Below are 19434 nucleotides of genomic sequence, written 5' to 3'. Positions count from 1 at the left end.
CCTGGGGCCCAAATAAAACAAAACAGAAAAACAAAAAAGAACAGGTGGCACATAAAGAGGATTTCCACTGTAATGATTATTGCAAATCTGCCATTAGTACAATTCACTGGTTTGACATCATTTTTCTTATTTATTTACAGTGTATTTAATCTGTAATACTGCAGAAGGCTACATCATGCACCAGTCACCGGCTGTGGTAACTGTACTCGCTTCACGATAAAGCAGCTGAGGTTGATAACAGCCAACCAAACATAACAAAAAGAAAACATGAAATCAGAGTAATTTTCTCTAGAATTCACAGCTGCAGAAATATGGCTGAGCTTATCCTAGGCTCCGACCTCCGCTTGGAAGACAGACAGGTAAATGAAAATGCTCAATGGTTATTGGATTTAAATCAGTTTATGTGGTGGCATTTGTGGCAGTAAACAAAAAAGGAATAGCAATAAGATATAAACACAAAACATGGAGAAGTAGAAATGTCCACGCATACTCCTTTCAGACATACTCTAAAATCCCAATGAATGCGCATCAACCCGGGATTTTGTTATGTCTGAAAGGCACCAACCCGGGACTGTTTTCCCGGGTTGCTAACCATGCAATTGACCTGAGTTTTTACCGAGTTGCTCTCTGGCTGTTTAAAACTGTTTTAATTGGCCAGGAAGGGTCACATGATGCCTGCTGATATCATCAGTGATAGCTGGAAAGGGACAGATGCCGCACATACTGTACGAGGACACAGAACACAGAGAGAAATATGCTAGTGCCAGAGGGCATATAGTGAAGAGCCTTGTTTACAACGTATAAAAGACTTTCACCCAGGTTTTAATATTTGAACAAAAAACAAATCTTTTATTCTTTGAATAAAAAGTATTTGAAAAGAAAAATTGGTTTGGTATTTTTATTGGTATATGTTATTGGGCTGTCCCCACCTTTGCCTGACCTCATTATTGTGTGCCTTACCAAGCGGGTACAGACATAAGGAAGTAAAAAAAAACAACCTGCAGTGTCCAATGGGATTGCCAGAATAACAACATAAATTCCGCTTAGCGTTTACCACAGATGGCCCACCAGAGGTCCCATGTCAGAACTCACCTTCCATTGGAGGGAAAGTGAATTTTTGGTTCTGTTTGTGATCCGTGGAGCGTTGGGCGTTTCAGGTTCACAGCTCAATGTGGTAAAGCTTACAGAGGTCGAGGGGTCGCCTTTAACACAGTTTAATTCTGCTTGTACTCTACAGAAAAATAAACACAAAAGGGAATTCAAAAGTTAATGCAAAATTCATATTATTCATCAACTTATCGTTAGGACATTAGGCACAGGTGGAACGGGCCTTATTCAGATAGTCGGTAGCCACACGTGCTCCCGAGCACCTAGGGGTATATATATTTAACTTCCATTAGATAAAAATACCGTTGCGCGGTTCCATATCTATTCAGGGACACAATGCATGTAGAACAGTAAAGTAAGATGCATCAGGTGTCAGCAAACTGAGCAATAGCGGAGAGTATTAATAGGCTAAGAGACTGTGAGCACAGAGCTATGTACCAGGAGTAGGTGGAATTAGTCACAACCTGTGGGATGGTTATTATGTGTGTAAATAGGAATGTGCGCCGCACTAATTGTAGCATATGTGGGGTTACAATTGTTACTGAGTGATCTAGAATGACAATGGAAGGTATTTTAGACAACGCTGGTAGCTTCTATAAAAAATACACCTTGTTGTGAAAAGAAAAGTTATCAAATAGTTTCACAAAACTTTGTTGCCCACAGTCTGCTGGTCTAATAAAACCCAGGAAAATGGCAATCTCATCTTATATCATTAGCCATAGAAGCAGACCGAATACAAAAATGGGCAAGACGTATCAAGCTTTACAAAGTGATAAAATGGAGAGTGATTAACAACCAGCCAATCAGCTCATGTTACAGGCTGGGTTTGAAAAATGGCAGGTAGGAGCGGATTGGCTGTTTATCCTTCTCCACTTTATCACTTTTTGAAGCTTGATACATCTGGCTGAATGTCTTCTGTTGTGTCAGTGCAGGCCGTAAACGAACAATGACATGATTCGTCAATACAGCACATGAACAACTGCATCAACACATTTGTTGAATGCCAACACATTACTTAATTTGTGCAATAAAAAGACAGTTTGGGTTGGAATACCTGAAGAATCCATGAAAAGAGATACAGAGGTCTTTTAATTGCTCTTCAGGAATGGTAAGCAATAAGCAACCCATTTTCAGGGCAACAGAATCTTGGGAAGTCCCATATAGACAGTGACCTTATGAGTCTATGCGAGATATAAAATCAGATCACTCTCAGCACTTTCCTGTTATGTGTGGGCCCAGCGGAAGCAGGTGACTTCTATGAATGCTGCCTGAAAAGTCAAATGCGACAACCTATCCAAGATCTTGGATACAAACTAAACTAAGACCAGATTGCGGGGAACATTTTGTTAGCAAATGGCCATAAGCATGCTGCACGGCAGGTGGGGCAAATGTGCAGAGAGAGTTAGATTTGGGTGAGTTAGATTGTTTCTGTGCAGGGTAAATACTGGCTGCTTTATTCTTAGACTGCAATTTATATTTCAGTTTGAACACACCTCACCCAAATCTATCCGCACATGTTACATCTGCCCCACCAGTGCAGCATGGTTTTGTCCATTTGCCCTGTGATCAGATCTTAATTAGGCCCATAATGTAGATGCCAGCTTTAAAGGAATGAGAAAATAGTAAACTGAAAATAGAAGACACCAATCATCAAGTCCCATAATTAAAGAACATGAAACGGATGGCTCTGGGAATGCACGGTTTTATTTCAAACTAATATTCAGGGTTGCACAGAGTACTGTTGGTGTACACTAGCGCCATCTATAGTGCACCGGTCAAACTGCAAATAGCCGCACACAGGAACAGCAGGCCAAAATAAAAATATTTTAAGACCAAACTAATTTGCAGGGCTAGCACTAAAATGCAAATCAGCGGCGTAACTACATTTTGGGCGCCCCCCCGCCGATAAAGGGAGGGCGCCCAGTCACTCACCCGCCCCTCCGCCCGCTGCCCGCCGCACCAACCCCCGCAGTCTTACCTAGGTTCAGTACGCGCTGGTCCCGACTCCCTTCTTCTGCTATGAGGACCACCACAAAATGTCCGCCCCCATACAGCAGACAGTTTCAGAGAACTGTGTGCTATATGGGGGCAGCCATTTTGTGGTGGTCCTCAGCAGAAGAAGGGAGCCGGGACCAGCGCATACTGAACACAGGTAAAGACTGGGGATGGGGGGGTTTGCGGGGGTTGGTGCGGCAGGGCGGCGGGGTGTAACGTAACTATAGCACTGCAGCCCTGCGATCGCGGGGGCTGCGGTGCTATAGTTACGCCACTGATGCAATTAATATATTCGGTACTTATGTAGTATCTGGGCTGCCGATTTTTTGATTGTATGCCTTAAGTTAAGGCATACAATCAGATGCGATGCGATGCGATATCGCATCGCATCGCATCGCATCGCATCCGATATCGGATGCGATGACCCGATTTTTCCATAGGAATCAATGTTAAAATGATTCCTATGGAAAAATGGGTCCTTTTCATACCCCTACTATCCAAGTGGGCATGGAGTTGGATATAAACCTGTGGCGAGCGTAGCGAGCCACCGAGCCCGAAGCGTGGCGAGCGAAGCGAGCCCCGCGAGGGGACGGTATTCGTCCCCTCGCGGGGCTCGCTTCGCTCGCCACGCTTCGGGCTCGGTGGCTCGCTACGCTCGCCACAGGTTTATATCCAACTCCATGCCCACTTGGATAGTAGGGGTATGAAAAGGACCCATTTTTCCCATTGAATTCCATGTTAAAATGGACTCAGTCCATTTTAACATTGATTCCTATGGAAAAATCGGGTCATCGCATCGCATCGCATCGCATGGTCGCATGCGATGCGATGCGATCTCCCGATCCGACCCGATTTAGAAATCGGCAGCCCAGATACTACATAAGTACCATATATTCAATTGCCTAGGGTGCCAATGTTAGAAGGTGCTTAACCCTTTGAGTGCCAACGTTGCTGTTAGAGATCCTTAAAATATCCGCTAAAAACGCCAGCGTCGCTCACAGCGACTGTTCTTTTAGTATAAATAAATACAAATACAGCCATGTCAATTCATTGAAATTTAGTTCAATATAAACATTTTTAACGAATATTTTGAGGATCTTTCACTGCAACGTTGGCACTTAACGAGGTTAAAACACTAAAACATACTTGCCTACATTTGAAAACTGGTTTCAGGGAGATTAAAGTTGGTAGCAGAATTTTGCACAGTGCCCCATTGAGGGGGCGTGTCATGCTACACCCAAAGGGCGTGTCTTGTTCCATATATGGAGAGACTGTGAAAAGAGATTGAGAACGTGGCCCCTAAAAGGGTGGGTGTGTACTGCTACATCTGAGAGGGATTTTTTAAAATGAATTACGGTATATCCAAATGTAGATGAGCCCCAAAGCAGTCAGTAAGAGATACTATACTGTAATGGGGTATGGGGTCATTAGGTCTTCAGCATGTTGGTTGACAAACATTAGGTCGACACCATTAGGTTGACATGCATTAAGGTCGACATGACTGTAGTTCGACAGGATCATTAGGTCAACACAAGCATTAGATCGACATGGGGGGTAAATCGACAGTCAAAAGGTCGACATGGGGTTTTTCACAACTTTTTTGTCCTGAATATCAACACAGTCGACATGTACACTGAAACGTAGCACCGCATCCGCTCGCCATGCTTTGGGCACGGTGCCTTGCTACGCTCGGCACGCTATATTATTCTCCCACCACGCCCTAGTGGATAGTAGGATATGAAACACCGCCTGTTGGCACATGTTGGCTCGAGAAAAATGTGAAAAACCCTACCCCCATGTTGACCTAATGCTTGTTTCGACCTATGACCCTGTTGATCTAACCCATGTCGACCTACAGTCATGTCGCCCTAAATACATGTCGACCCAATGCTTGTAGAACTAATGACCGTTTCCCCTGTAATGTAAATGTATCTCTCTCGCATTCCTTTTTTTCTCTCAGCACTATAACCGCTGCATTATGTGGGTTAGGTGAAATAAGGGAGATTGCTAGAATAATCAGGGAGAGAGGGAGATTGCTGCTATTTCAGAGAGTCTCCTGCAGAATGGAGGAGGGGAGACAACTATGCACTATAAGGAGTGCCATTATTACTCATCCTTAAACCCTCCTGTGGCACCTCCACCTGGCAGTGTGGAGCTCTTGTATAATGTATGAGCAGTCTGCAGACCTCACGTCCGAAGGCCAGGCGCAGCCTTCCTCTGAAGTAAACCGAGGGCTTGCCTTGCACAAACCCCGCAGCTTGTAATGTAATAAATAATGACCGGTTCTACAACTAAAAATAATATTACCCAGTAATCCCACTACAGTGTTTGTTCTGGCTACAAACCCAATGTCAGATTACATTTCTCAAAAAAGTATCTTTTACAAAGAATATGCAATGTGACTTTATAACACAATGTTCTGTTTTTAAATACTCATGGCTGTTTGACCTATATTCCTTTGATATGAAAGCATTTTGGACAGATTCCCTTCTCTGCGACCCTATGAGGTTTTGGCTTTTATCTCATGAATAATGATAATTTCTATATATAACAAGAAATGTAACACTATGTGCTGTTGAGGGCTGTGTGTGGTCAGTACTGCTGTACTTCGTATGGGAGCTGTGGTGCGGCTGGTTACAATTTGTAAGTGCGGAGTGGACTGCCTTACACACCAGTCACATCATCCTTCAATGGGGCAGATGTATTAAGCCTGTTTAAGAGATAAAGTGGAGATAAAATGGAAGGTGATAATGCACCAGCCAATCACCTCCTAACTGTCATTTTTCAAACACAGCTTATTGGCTGGAGCGTTATCACCTTCCACTTTATCTCTTCACAAGGCTTAATACATCTGCCCCAATTTTCGAATTTTTAAAAGACCGCATGTTCTCAAACGTCTTCTTGACCACTGATGTATTGTGGAAAACATTGGCCAACACTTCGATGCTTGACTCTTACTAGTCCGAACATAAATTGAACTTCTATTCATTTGCAATGTACATTTCTTATATCTTTTTCTCACACGCAATGGATTATAAAATGCTCTCTCATACATTGGAATGAACACTGCCTGATCTATCATGGAGGGAGATTCTCAAACCTGGGTGATATGTCTAATATATATATATATATATATATATATATATATATATATATATATATATATATATATACTTGCAGACGGCGGCACCCACCCAAAGAATTCTCATAGGCAGTAGTAGGATCAACGTTTCGAACCCATTTATTGTCGGTTCTTCATCAGGATATACCCTGATCATCAGGTATTTTTAAAAAAGAAAGAAATTGACTTTGATTTGCATGCTGTAACACTCAGCGATTATTTCAAGCTGAAGCTAATACCGAGGGGGTTTCGGGTCAGGAATTGCCCGACCATTGGACGGTTCGATCCCTCGTTTTGTAAACGATGGGTAGGCATTATGAACCGTTGTTCATTTGATTTAATTATACTTGTTATCGAGCAGTCAAACAAGGAACTGAAAATTACCCGTGAAAAAATTGCCAAATTTGAGGATGTCAACCTGGCAACCCTCTCTACAGACTTGGACACTGACTGGCTAGACCGATTGAAACAACAATTAATTGTGTACAAAAGAGAATTAGTACAATTCAAGAAAGATAAACTTGGAAAAGTACAAGCCGACTATGATCGACATAACGTGTATCGTTGGTTATCAGGAAATTCCTCAGAAGCGCCTAAAAAACCTTTCTTCCGTAGAAAACCACGAGCAAAGTATACCACCAATCGCTTTGATACTGATACATCCCAAGACTCGCAAAGTGGCAACAGCGACGTAGAGAGACCAGTCCCTGGTCAACTCCCTTTAGGGGGGAGAATGAGAGGTACACGAGCAAGAGCCGCCACAACCGCAAGAGGAGGTACACCCGACGAGGGCGGCAATGCGACCGGCAGAAGACAACAAGGTCGCCCGCCGGTGATAAGGCATTGATCTTCAATCTCTCCTCCTACGAGCTGTCACACAGTGAAGAACTTCTTCTTAATAGAGGACTATCTTTTATTCCTACTGTGACCTTCGATGATTTCCAATGGAGAATAGAGAAATCTGAATTGCTTCGTAAGGTAAAACTCAAAGAGTTTTTTCATACAAATCCGGTCGACACGGTCAACATGACACAGTCTTTGCCCACACCTGCAGCATTAATGAAATTTAAGGAACCGTCTACCTTTGAACCTTACTCTATAAATGCGTCCATCAAATCATTTGGTCAGAAGGTTGACCATGATGTCGACAAAATTCTACAGAAACGCAAACCCCTGCACCCTAACCTGACAGTGAATGAGAGACATGCATTGAAAACATTGATGTCTAATAAAGATCTGATCATCCGCATGGCAGACAAGGGGGGCGCAGTGGTGTTGCAGGATATTGGGGACTATGACAAAGAAGTGATGCGCCAATTATCGGACGTAACCACATACAGAAAACTACATTCCAACCCGACTGCTGCTTGCAAGAAACAATTGAGTGAAATTCTACAACTAGGAGTGGATCAACATCTTATCTCCGAAAAAACAAAGGACATTCTTCTTCCAAAAGCACCAAAAATTCCCATATTTTACACCTTACCTAAGGTGCATAAAGGGGTAAATCCCCCACCAGGTCGCCCGATCGTGGCCGCACAAGAATCGCTCCTACAACCAGCAGCAACATATGTAGATGACCTACTGCAGCCCCTTATTAAACAGCAAAAATCTTTTCTACTTGACACTACAGCGTTCCTGAATAAACTCCAACCATTTATGAAGGTAACCGATAAGTGCTGGTTGGCCACTATAGATGTCATTAACCTTTACACAGTCATCCCGCATTCCTTAGGTTTAGCGGCATTGAAACATTTCTTGCAAACCAACAGTGATTTTTCCCAATCGAAAATTGAGTTTATTCTGTTATTAATGGATTTAATTTTATACAATAACGTTTTTCTGTATAATAATGAATTTTATTTACAGTTACAAGGTTGTTCCATGGGTTCTGCAGTAGCCCCGTCATATGCTAATATATTTATGTTTTCCATTGAATTTGATGTTTTTTTCTCCAATTTGACTTTTTCTGCACATGCATTATTATTTACCAGATTCATTGATGATGTATTTGTGTTGTGGCAGGGAGATCAACTGTTACTTAAAGAGATTATTGAATCACACAACTGTACTAACAATGCGATCAAATTTACGTTTGAGATTGATTCGCACAGTTCACACTTCTTGGATGTAAAAATTGACCGCCTCAACGAGGAATGGGTCACTAGTGTATACATTAAAAGTACAGACCGCAACACGATGCTACAGCCTCAAAGCTGTCACCCCAAAAAACTCATCAATAGCCTGCCCTATTCGCAAATGATACGCTACAGACGTATCAATAGCGATGATACAGTCTGTACACAACAATTGGATGTTTTCATCTCCAATCTATTGGAGCGTGGATACAAAAAACCGGAGCTACAGAAATGCAAAGAGCGTATCCTTAAATTAGATCGCAATACTTTATTGCATAATTCCAACAAAACGAATAGTCGACCCAATACTCTCCCTTGGGCAACTCGATTTAATGTATCTTCCCATGCCATCACTTCCACTGTTAAAAACAACTGGCCAATTCTTCAGAGTGACAAAACTCTGCCCTTTGCCACTCAGCGTTTGATGCCCTGTTTTTCCAGGGGCCGCAATCTCAAGCAGTTGCTTGTAAAAACCGATATTGCCATCAAAACTGACAAACCTACCACCTGGCTTAAAGATCAAAGGATGGGATGTTTTAAATGCACGTGTGTCACCTGCCAATTCCTCTTGACAGGTGACACGTTTGCGCATCCACATTCCGGTAAATCCTTCAAAATTGAACAGAAATTCACGTGTAATTCCACCCACGTGGTGTATCAAATTATTTGCCCTTGTGGTTTGAGCTACATAGGGAAAACTGATTGTAAGTTCAAAGAACGGATGACCCAACATCGATATGCCATTAGGTTGGCGATTGAGAGTGGCAGGAGCGAACAACCTGTAGCTCGACATTTCTGTGAGAAAAAACATCCGTTGTCCAGTTTGAGATATAGAATGATTGATGGGGTCCCCCCCTCAAAAAGAGGTGGGGATAGATCCCGTCTCTTGCTACAAAAAGAAACGCGGTGGATACACCGACTAGATGTCATGTTCCCTCGGGGGTTAAATGAACAATTGTCGTTTGCAGCTTTTAGATGAATTCATGTATTATCATTCTGTTTATAAACTTTCTGCATACTATATTGATTGCATTATATGTTTTACATATATTTATTACTTATGCTACTCTGTTTTTCTTTCTACAGGCTGTTTCCCGTGATATTTTGTTTTTATTGGGGTTTCCATGGTGAAGGGACGCTTTTCTTGCTGAACGTCTTGATGACGTCAGCCACAACACGACGGATGGGCGGGTGTTTGTCCCAACCCATCTGGAGTGTCTTCCTCGTGGTGTGGGGTATAAATAAAGGTTAGTGTGTTGTATATTGTATCCTGACGACAAATGAAATAAAATTTGAAACGTTGTAAAGCCATCGGTTCTTGCTTCACGTTCTTCAAAAAGCAGCTGAGAGTGCCGCACCTTCGAATCTACATTTAGCAAATTATACTGCTGTGAAGGCACCGGCTCATTACACCGTGGTCAACTGGAGTGCCGTACCCTGGTCTTTATATATATATATATATATATATATATATATATATATATATATATATATATACTTGCAGACGGCGGCACTCACCCAAAGAATTCTCATAGGCAGTAGTAGGATCAACGTTTCGAACCCATTTATTGTCGGTTCTTCATCAGGTATATCCTGATGAAGAACCGACAATAAATGGGTTTGAAACGTTGATCCTACTACTGCCTATAAGAATTCTTTGGATGAGTGCCGCCATCTGCAAGTATGGATTGATGACCCTGATGGGTATGGAGGGCACCCCACTCTAATTAAGGCTGGTTGAGGACAGTGCTGCTCACTTCTGGACAATATATATATATATATATATATATATCAGTGTGTAAAGTGACAGTTATATGTTGATTGGTTGCTATGGGCAACGTCTCGAATATATCCATCTCCAAGAACAGAAAAATCTCCCCCAATAGAATGAGATGCGGGACACATGACTCTGACCTGGCGTGGTAATCTGTAGCAGGTCTCAATTCATCCACAGTGACACTGGTCTTCTCTCCGCTAGAAACACAAGTATAATGGACATGTAAGTAAGCATTTCAGTCACTTTGGTCAGTTTACAAAACTCTTACGGAATTATATTGTGGCAGCTATAAGCAAACTGATACACGCCACATGTAAAAAAAAAAGTTAAAACCATACAATAAGGATAAAGAATACATTTAATAGAGACTGATCTAGAATGATATCAGCAAGCATTCCAAGCTATAACAATCGTGGAAAGCAGAAAGGAGCTGGGGCCACAATTAAGGCTCAAAGGTATATCTGATCCTCATCATGGTATTATAGTTTTACTGGGGCAGCTAGGTTAAATGATATAATATAGGCACTGACTGAGGTTTAAGAAAAGCAGTACATGAACTAATAAACTGTTAATAAAAAGTTAAAATTATGGAATCCAAATGCCTGATAAACAGCGAACACTGTCCCAGAGCACTGTAGCACCCTCCATCTGGAGGCACAATAATATGATTTAGGGGGCTTGCTGTTAGATATGCAGCAGAGCATATTATTAAGGATGGGATTAGGAATCAGCAAATCTTGAAAATATGAACCAGTGAAGGCTGTGTCATAGCTCCCTCTACTGGCCAAAACTTGTGTTACAACACATGGATCCAAAGACAATGAGGAGCATGTACTGGACAGTTCTAGCTTTGCTTGAATTATGGAGGGAAGCTATTCAGCATTTGTTTTTCACATGTAACTGGAAATAATGAAAGACGCAAGAATTGGTCAAGGTGGCTCTTGGTGTCCATGCTTTTGGCTTCAAAATCATGAGTATAGCCATTATTGGAGAGGGCATCTGACCAGGGCCCACCAATGACTATTCTAGTAATGGACATGATCTGGAGAATTAAAGAGGTTGCCTTGGGGAAACAAATGGCTTCTGTCTTTCAAGTGAGTTGCTTGACTAAACTGAACCCAATGGACTATGGTTTAGATCTAAGTCCAGTAAATAAAACGTAAAAAAGAAACCCACCTTCGTAACATTATAGTGTTAACCCTTTATTCCAAACCCAGTTCCTAAATATGTAAAAACACTATGTTTTTAAGATTAATTCAAATTTATTTAATTGTAAACAGCATTTGGCTATATAATGTGAGACTGGGACTGCACTAAAGTCACTGGCTGTGGGGTATACTGGTCAGAACTGATGCCTCATTTCAGGGACAGCTGCATTCTTCCCAATGTTTACATTGGTTCCACAGGACGACCAATAACCTACATCAGCCAGTTATAATCAGGCCCAGCCCCCTCTGCAACATCATCGGTGGAATAAAAATCTCAGCAGCGGTAGTGCTGAGGATTGGACTTAAGGAAGTAATAGCTATTTAGTAGTAAAGTCCGGTAATCACATTGTACACGTGTAAGGCAAATAGAAATAAACATGCATACACTATATGAAAATATGTGCTTTTAGGTAAAAGAGCAAATCCCCCCTGGTGTTCTGAAGATGTATAGGTGGTAAAGGGCCACAAATGTGATCTTTGTCCTAAATCAATGCAGTTATGTCTGAAAAACCAAGAATAACTTAAAGACTTATATTTAAGGAAAAGGCAGTCTAATAAAAATAAGGTGTTCCAATAACGGCTTTTTCAATGTGCACAAACCTATATGCAACCTTGAATTTGCCATCCTTCCCACTGCTTGATAACAATATGTCATAGGTGTAAAGTTCAGGGGTGCTTCTCCCATCACTGTCCTCGCTGATCAGGCGGGAAGGTGGCGACCAGGAAAGTATCACCGATCTTGATTGAATGTCAGATACCTGCAATGACACACACAGTATACATTCAACGGTGACAGAAATGCTAAGATTACAATGCAATAACCCTTAAAGCTGAGCACTCGCTTTACGCATGCAGAACTGCCCTAAAATACATGCACTTTATTCATGCAATTATATATATACACAAGTGTACCCCATCTTTCAAAATGATATGTGTGTATGCATACATTGCAACTTTCCATTCCTCTCACAAAATCCATTGGTGAATTAGGTGTTGATGTACAGTATCAAGCAGTGGAAACCGTGGAGAACTTGCCCATGGCTACCAATCAGATACGGCCTATTATTTAATGCAGTGGACGTAATAAATGTTTCCAGAAAGCGGATTGGTTTTAATAGGCGACTTCTTAACACATTACCCTTCACATGATATCCCCTGGTAGTATAAAATGTGATAGTAAAGGAGATGGATAAATACCAGTGTGCCGCCTGCTGTATGTATGCACAGGTGACATATCATGGTACAGGCATTATGAAGAGACAATGCCCAGGCTTTATATGTCAGCAAGGACAAAGGTGGAGAATTCATTTTCTCTGGAGATTCTGTTGCCTAAATAATATGTGGGCACTAGAATGCTCTAAACAGCCCTGGGTTGAGATTTAGCAAATCTTGGTGAGAGAGAAAGCACCAGTTAATCAGATTCTGTCAGTTTACAGGCTGTGACAGAGGGGTAGATGTATTAAGAAGTGATAAGGGAGGGGAAGTGAGCCAGAAGAGAAGTGGCCCATGGCAACCAATCAGCTGCAATGTATAATTTTATATTATGCAAATTATAGATGTTACTGCAGTGCTGATTGGTTGCCATGGACCACTTCTCCCTTATCACTGCTTCATACATCTACCCCAGAATCTGATCAGTTGGTACTTTATCTGATTTGATAAATCTCTCTTTGTTCAGTTAAATAAGATCTATTGTCCTAAGCTGTAGGAAAGCAGCAATAGTGTGCAATAAATTCCAATGGAAATATTTTCAAAATGTACTCATCCTACACTACCCCTACAACTATCCCCTCTGTGCACATTGCCACTTCCATTCTTCACTCCCCTCTTCTTAACACTCATGAGGTTTTTACTTGCTTCTCAACATGTACTTTCACATCCACAACTTGCCACCACACCAAACATTCACAAACCTCCACCAACATTTATTTAGCTCTTCTGCTTTTATTAGCTGGTGATGTATCCAGGCCCTAGCCACCTGCCCCACTCACATTCAGCTGAGTCAAAACAATACATTTATTTATTACCAGTTATTTATATAGCGCACACATATTCCGCAGCACTTTACAGAGAATATATGAACATTCACATCAGTCCCTGCCCCAGTGGAGCTTACCATCTATAGTCCCTACCACATGTACACGCACACACAGCCATTCTAGGGTTAATTTAGTTGGGAGCCAATTAGCCTACCAGTTTATTTTGGAATTGTGGGAGGAAACCGGAGTACCTGGAGGAAACCCACGCAAGCACGGGGAGAATATACAAACTCCGCACAGATAGAGCCATGGTGGGAATTGAACCCATGACCTCAGTGCTGTGAGGCAGTAATGCTATCCATTACACCATCCATGCTGAATTTAGCTAAGTTCATAAATATCACATCTCTGCCATCACCCTCCAAGTTACTAAAATGTGCCTTATTGAATGCACGCTCTGTTTGCAACAAATTAACATCGGTTCAGGACCTCTTCATCTCTGGTAACTTCAATTTGCTGGCTATTACGTAAACTTGTCTCACACAATCAGACACAGCCTCCCCTGCAGCACTGTCAACATGGTAATTTCCACTTTACACACAGGCCTGATACCCGTAATGGAAGGGGTGTCGGAATATTACTGGTTCTATAACTCACATTCACATCATTTAAAGTTCACCCTATCAGGAGTTTTCACCTCTCATCCCTCATTTTTTTATTTTCTGACATCTCCACAGTCATCATGGGTGATTTCAATATCGCTACTGACAGCCCACTTTGTCCTTATGCCTCCAAATGCCTTTCTGTAACCTGCTCTCTTGGCCTCACCCAATGGTCTGACTCCTCTACTCATAAGGAGGGTCACTGCCTTTATCTTGTATCCACCAGGCTATGCTCTGTTTGTGAATTCACTAACACTCCGTTCCCTCTCTCTGATCACATTATCACTTTCTCAATCTCCTCCATTACTCAAAACTCAGTAAAATCTAAATCACGCAAGCCTACTGAAACCTGCAAAAATACAAACACTATTGATTTTTAGAAACGTTCTACCTCTCTGCAACAACTGCTTTCCCCAATTTCTACACTTGCCTGTCCTGAGATACCTTTATCCCACCTGTACTAGATTCTATCAACAGCCCTTGATGGAGTTGCTGCAGGTACTCCTCACAATCCATGTAGGCTTAGATGCCAACCGTGGTACTCTAAATTAACAAAACACCATACAAAATCACATAGATTAGAACATCAGTGGTGTAAACCTCAGAATCCAAGTGACTTCCTCACATTTAAGTCCTATCACTATTTCTGATCTCTCATCTCTTCACATGCCACAAACCCAAAAACTTTTTAATAAATTTAAATCACTTATTTACCCTCCCTCCTCCTCCAGATAATATCAGTGTGGATCAGTTGGTCACCAGCAAGTTGTTAGACAGTCATTACGTCAACACCATTAGGTCGACATGCATGGGGGGCGGTAGACAGGGCAAGGAACAGAAGGTTAGGAGGACAGTTTGCTGGGTTTGGTGATGAAGTGGGTCTTAAGAGCCCGTTTGAAGTTCTGTGTAGAAGTGGAGTCTCTGAAGGGGAGAGGTAGAGAATTCCAGAGTAAAGGTGGCCATACACATGCAGATTTAACTGCAGATCTGTCTGGTTGGAACAAAAACATGGTTATGGATGAGAGCAAATGACAGTTGACCATTTGCTTGGAAATGCTGGAAAACTAACAAACTGTCACTCATCCATAACCATGTTTTTTGTTCCAACCAGCCAGATCTGAAGATAAATCTTACTAGTGTATGGGCACCTTAAGGGAGCAGCACGTGAAAACTTTTGGAGGTAGGAGTGGGAGGAGGTAATAAGTCAGCAGGAGAGCCCACAAGTGTTAGTTTAGGGAAGGAGACGAGTAGGAGTTTAAAGGGATATAAGGTCAGAGATGTAAATGGGAGAGGAGTGGGTGACGGCTTCGTAAGTGAGTGTGAGAAGTTTGAATTGAATTCTGAAAAGGAAGGGAAGCCAGTGATGGGCTTGTAGGAGAGGGGAGGTGGAGGTAGTGCGTTTGGTGAGGAAGATGAGCTGGGCTGCAGCATTGAGGATAGATTGCAGTGGAGACAGGCATTTGTCAGGGATACCAGTTAGGAGGAGATTGCAGTAGTCCAGCCTGGATATGATCCATGAGTGGATAATAGTCTTAGTGGCATCCTCATTAGGTCAACAGGGTCATTAGGTCGACATGTGTTAGGTCGACAGTAAAAAGGTTGACATGGGGTTTCACTGTTTTTTTTTTTTACCTGGATGTCGACACAGTCGACATGGACACAGGTTAAAGTGCACCGCGTCTCCTCGCATGGCTCACTGCACATGCCATGCTTCGGGCTCAGTGCCTCGCTATGCTACGCACACTATTTTATTCTCCCATCATGCCCTAGTGGATGGTAGGGCATGGAATACCGGCTGCCAGCACGTCGACTCAAAAAAACTGTGAAAAACCCCATGTCGACATTTTCACTGTTGACCTAACCCATGTCGACCTAATGACCCTGCCGACCTAACCCATGTCGACCGAATGACTGTCTAACAACTTGCTGGTGACCCAATGACCGTATCCCTATCAGTGCACAAGAACTTGCTTCCTTCAAGGACAAGATTGATAAAGTCCAAGATGAAATCACACGCTCTTCCTCGGCCAGTGACTTGCTCACTTCCTTTCCTGAGCCCTTTGGCACCTTCTCGTCATTTGACCCCACAAGTGAGAATGAAGTATCCACACTTCTCTTCCTAATACTTCACTACCTCTCCTCTTGATCCTATACCTTACAAGTCAGTAAAGCTCTGTCTCCTGTGCTTATCCCAAACTTAACTAAAATCTGTAACCTCTCTCTCTCTACTGGTATCTTTCCTTCTCTGTCCAAGCATGCACTTATTACTCCCATTCTGAAAAAAAAACACAATGCTGTTCCTAACTCTCTTTCTAATTACAGTCCCATATCTCAACTACCATGCCTCTCCAAGTTACTTCATGCGACCAGACAGGGCCCTTTTTCCAATCAGGAGGGCAGATTTTATATTAGAAATTTACATTAGAAAAAAAAAACATATATATATAAAATGTAACACTGCACTAGGTGTATGCCCATTAAACATGATCATTCTCTGCTATGCCCATTACATATTCTGTCGTAATGACAATTACACATTATGGCAAACACTGTAATGCCTCTTAGACATTATACCACCCACCAAAATCATTACACATGATGGCATACACCGAAAGTTCTTTGCGGCATGTCAGCGCAGTGGGGAGCAGTGTAAGGGTGCACAGTGCCACACACAAAAAGGGCAGGGTGCATTTTGAGGTTTTAAAAAGGGCAGGGTGCGGCACCCTGCAAAAGAAGCTTAGAGGGAACACTATGATCACATTAATTATACTTTTTCACCACTAGGGGGCTCACTTCTACATCACTTTACCTGTAGTACAAAGAGGACACCTAAGAGTTAAATGAATCTGGTCCAGGTTGATTCACAAGCATGATAGATTGAAAATCTGCTGTTTTAAACCCTACTAACAGGGCCGGGGCTAGGCACCAGAGCGCCCCAGGCGGGGGAGGGGGGGCGCCCCGGCGCTCAATCGCTCACCCGCTCCCCAGGGGGGTCGCCCCGGCACTCACCTGTGTTGCTCCACGTGGGGGGGGGGGTAGTGCCTTGCGATGCGGCGCTGGCCTTGCGGCAGGGGGGGGCTTGCCGGGTGATGCGGCGGGCCCGGGTCGCTCCAGGGGGTGTGGGGGAGGTGTGGCTGCAACCAGCGCTGCTCACCTCCATCCAGGGGTGGGGGGCAGCTCCAAACTGCTGCCCTCCAGTGGCCGGCGCCCTAGGCAAATGCCTAAGGCTGCCTAGTGGTGGCGCCGGCCCTGCCTACTAACAAGTATATAAGGTGTATAACTGCTCCATGTAAAGAGTTTGTACTAGATCTACATTTGTTCTATGTAAGAGCTCTTTTAAGAATTAGTGATAATAAACATAAATATTCTGTGCTAAGCCTACAAGGACTGTGACCATTGCAGAGTATACAACGTAATAAACGTGATTTTCTTTTCTGAACTCACATACGCAGGCCTCGTACCCCCCTCGTACCCCCCCATCTCGTTATAACATTTATTTTGCTCACTCTATTAATGTATATGAAAGTCTATGTGTATGTCATCATACATAATCAATGCCTGCATAAGTCTTTGGAACCAGCAGCCTTCCTCTGCATCACCACAATGATAACATATAGTAAGTTGAACTTAATGGACCTGTTTATTGCTCTCAATATATATATATATATTTTATGCATGCTATGAGATTGCTATTATATATTAGTACAAGTATTGTATATATCATTGTGGGCCTGATTTCTGCGCAGTTAAACCATTTAATAACCAACTGTATGTGTCTAAGTCGCCCTGCTGTGATGGTCTTGTGGTGGCGGTCACTGACTGGTTACGGTACGTGGTGAAAAAGCACAGGCCTGCAGCAAACATTTCAGGGCATGCCTCAGCCTGCAAGTACGGTTCTAACTGCAGCTGCATTGGCTCCGGCGTCTCACTTCCTGCGCTTGTGCAGTGTAAAAATAGGGCTACTCGGAAGCTCGATAAACAGAAGAAGCATATCGACAGCAGGATACACTCAGAACCTCAGGATAGGAAACTCAACTTGTGTCTGTGGCTCCATAAATACCTGCTACAATAAATTAAAATAAAAAAACTCGCCAAACCAGCGACTTCCATATTCCAGCTGAAATTGCTTCCAGTCATGGCTGTATTCATCCCGGTTATATAATAAATGCATCAGTGTAAACAGTTCTCTCAATCAACTGTCCGCTTAGCCATCACCCCTGGTAACTTCAATCACAATGTGCCAGTACAAGGGGGCGACAGACGCCAGCGGTCTAATATTACAGGCCCCACTCAGCCAGATTCACTCACTTCTGGTCGTGGTATGCAATCTCAGGCACGCCCATGTTCCAAGCCGAACCCCACCTTACAGTTTTGGGCTACATGCATGAATTTAGGCATTAAATACTGTACATACCAAACTTTATTGCACGTAGACAAGGAGACGTGAAGCCGAATACTGGTGAATTAGCAGTGGTTATCCACATTGCTGATCACATGCAGCCAGCATGTCACGATTCTAATCTACCCATCTGATTTTGACTTCCCTCTGCCATCTTTCTTGCCGGGTTTGATATCCAGATTTATCGGAGAAGTCTGTTCAGCATAAAATCTGCAGCAGTAACTGTGTTACTAATTGTTACATCTTTTTTCCAAACTAATAATGATCCTAGTGTTTCTCTGTCTGTGAAGCCTTCATACGTCCGATTATAGGAGTGTATGCAGTCCAGCTGGCAGTGCTGGACCTGAACTGCAGCGATCATGTCAATGTATTGTGTATGCTCTTCTCTCTGCAGTGTGCTCAATGCCATGGGGTTTTTTCTTTTAACCCTTTGAGTGCCAAGGACATTTGTTAAAATAGGTGTGAAAATGTCCAAGGAAACCTTTTTATTAACCCTTTGGGTGCTAACGTTGCTGTGAGAGATTCTCAAAATATCCATAAGTATATGCCAGCGCTGCTCACAGTTTAAACTTAAAAGAACAGTCGCTGTGAGTGCCGCTGGATTGCTCACAGCAACTTTGGCAATGGGTTAACCGTTTCTTTAATACCAGAACATTTTTTTCCTCAAATGGGCAAAACCATGATGCACTGCAGGTAAGGCATATATAACATGTGCAGAGAGATTTAGATTTGGGTGAGCTATTTTGTTTCTGGGCAATTTAGATTTCAGTTTGAACATACTGTACCTCACCGAATTCTAAATCTCTCTGCACATTACATCTGCCCCACCTGCAGTGCACATGGTTTTGTCCATTTGAGGAAAAAAAAGATGCTTTGAGATCAGGTCTGACTTAGGCCCAGAGTTCCCTCTGGAATCAGTGATTAGTGCAGTCCTGACCGTCTGGATCAAGTGCTCAGCTAAACACTATCCAGAAGTCAGCCAGCGATCACATGACACTGTCAAACGAATCAACTGGACAGCCAGTGGTATAAAGGAAGCTTCATGGAT

At 42.7% G+C, this 19434-nt stretch overlaps 1 protein-coding gene across 5 annotated transcripts in view; it reads right to left on the bottom strand.

Annotated features, from left to right (window-relative positions):
* FNDC3A (fibronectin type III domain containing 3A) overlaps positions 1-19434 on the bottom strand; it is a 183689-nt gene that overhangs the window by 30397 nt on the left and 133858 nt on the right. For all 5 annotated transcript variants that reach the window (XM_083169659.1, XM_083169660.1, XM_083169664.1 and 2 more), the window contains 3 exons: positions 11947-12104; positions 10276-10335; positions 1093-1231 (listed from right to left, as the gene is read on the bottom strand). In XM_083169659.1, coding sequence (XP_083025785.1) covers positions 1093-1231; positions 10276-10335; positions 11947-12104 — 357 coding nt within the window. The remainder of the gene's footprint in view (positions 1-1092; positions 1232-10275; positions 10336-11946; positions 12105-19434) is intronic.

Source organism: Crinia signifera, chromosome 2 (genome assembly GCF_055691185.1).
Source record: "Crinia signifera chromosome 2, ASM5569118v1, whole genome shotgun sequence".
Classification (NCBI taxonomy): domain Eukaryota; kingdom Metazoa; phylum Chordata; class Amphibia; order Anura; family Myobatrachidae; genus Crinia; species Crinia signifera.
The sequence above is the reverse complement of the archived record's forward strand: the minus strand, read 5'-3'. Positions and strand labels throughout refer to the sequence as shown.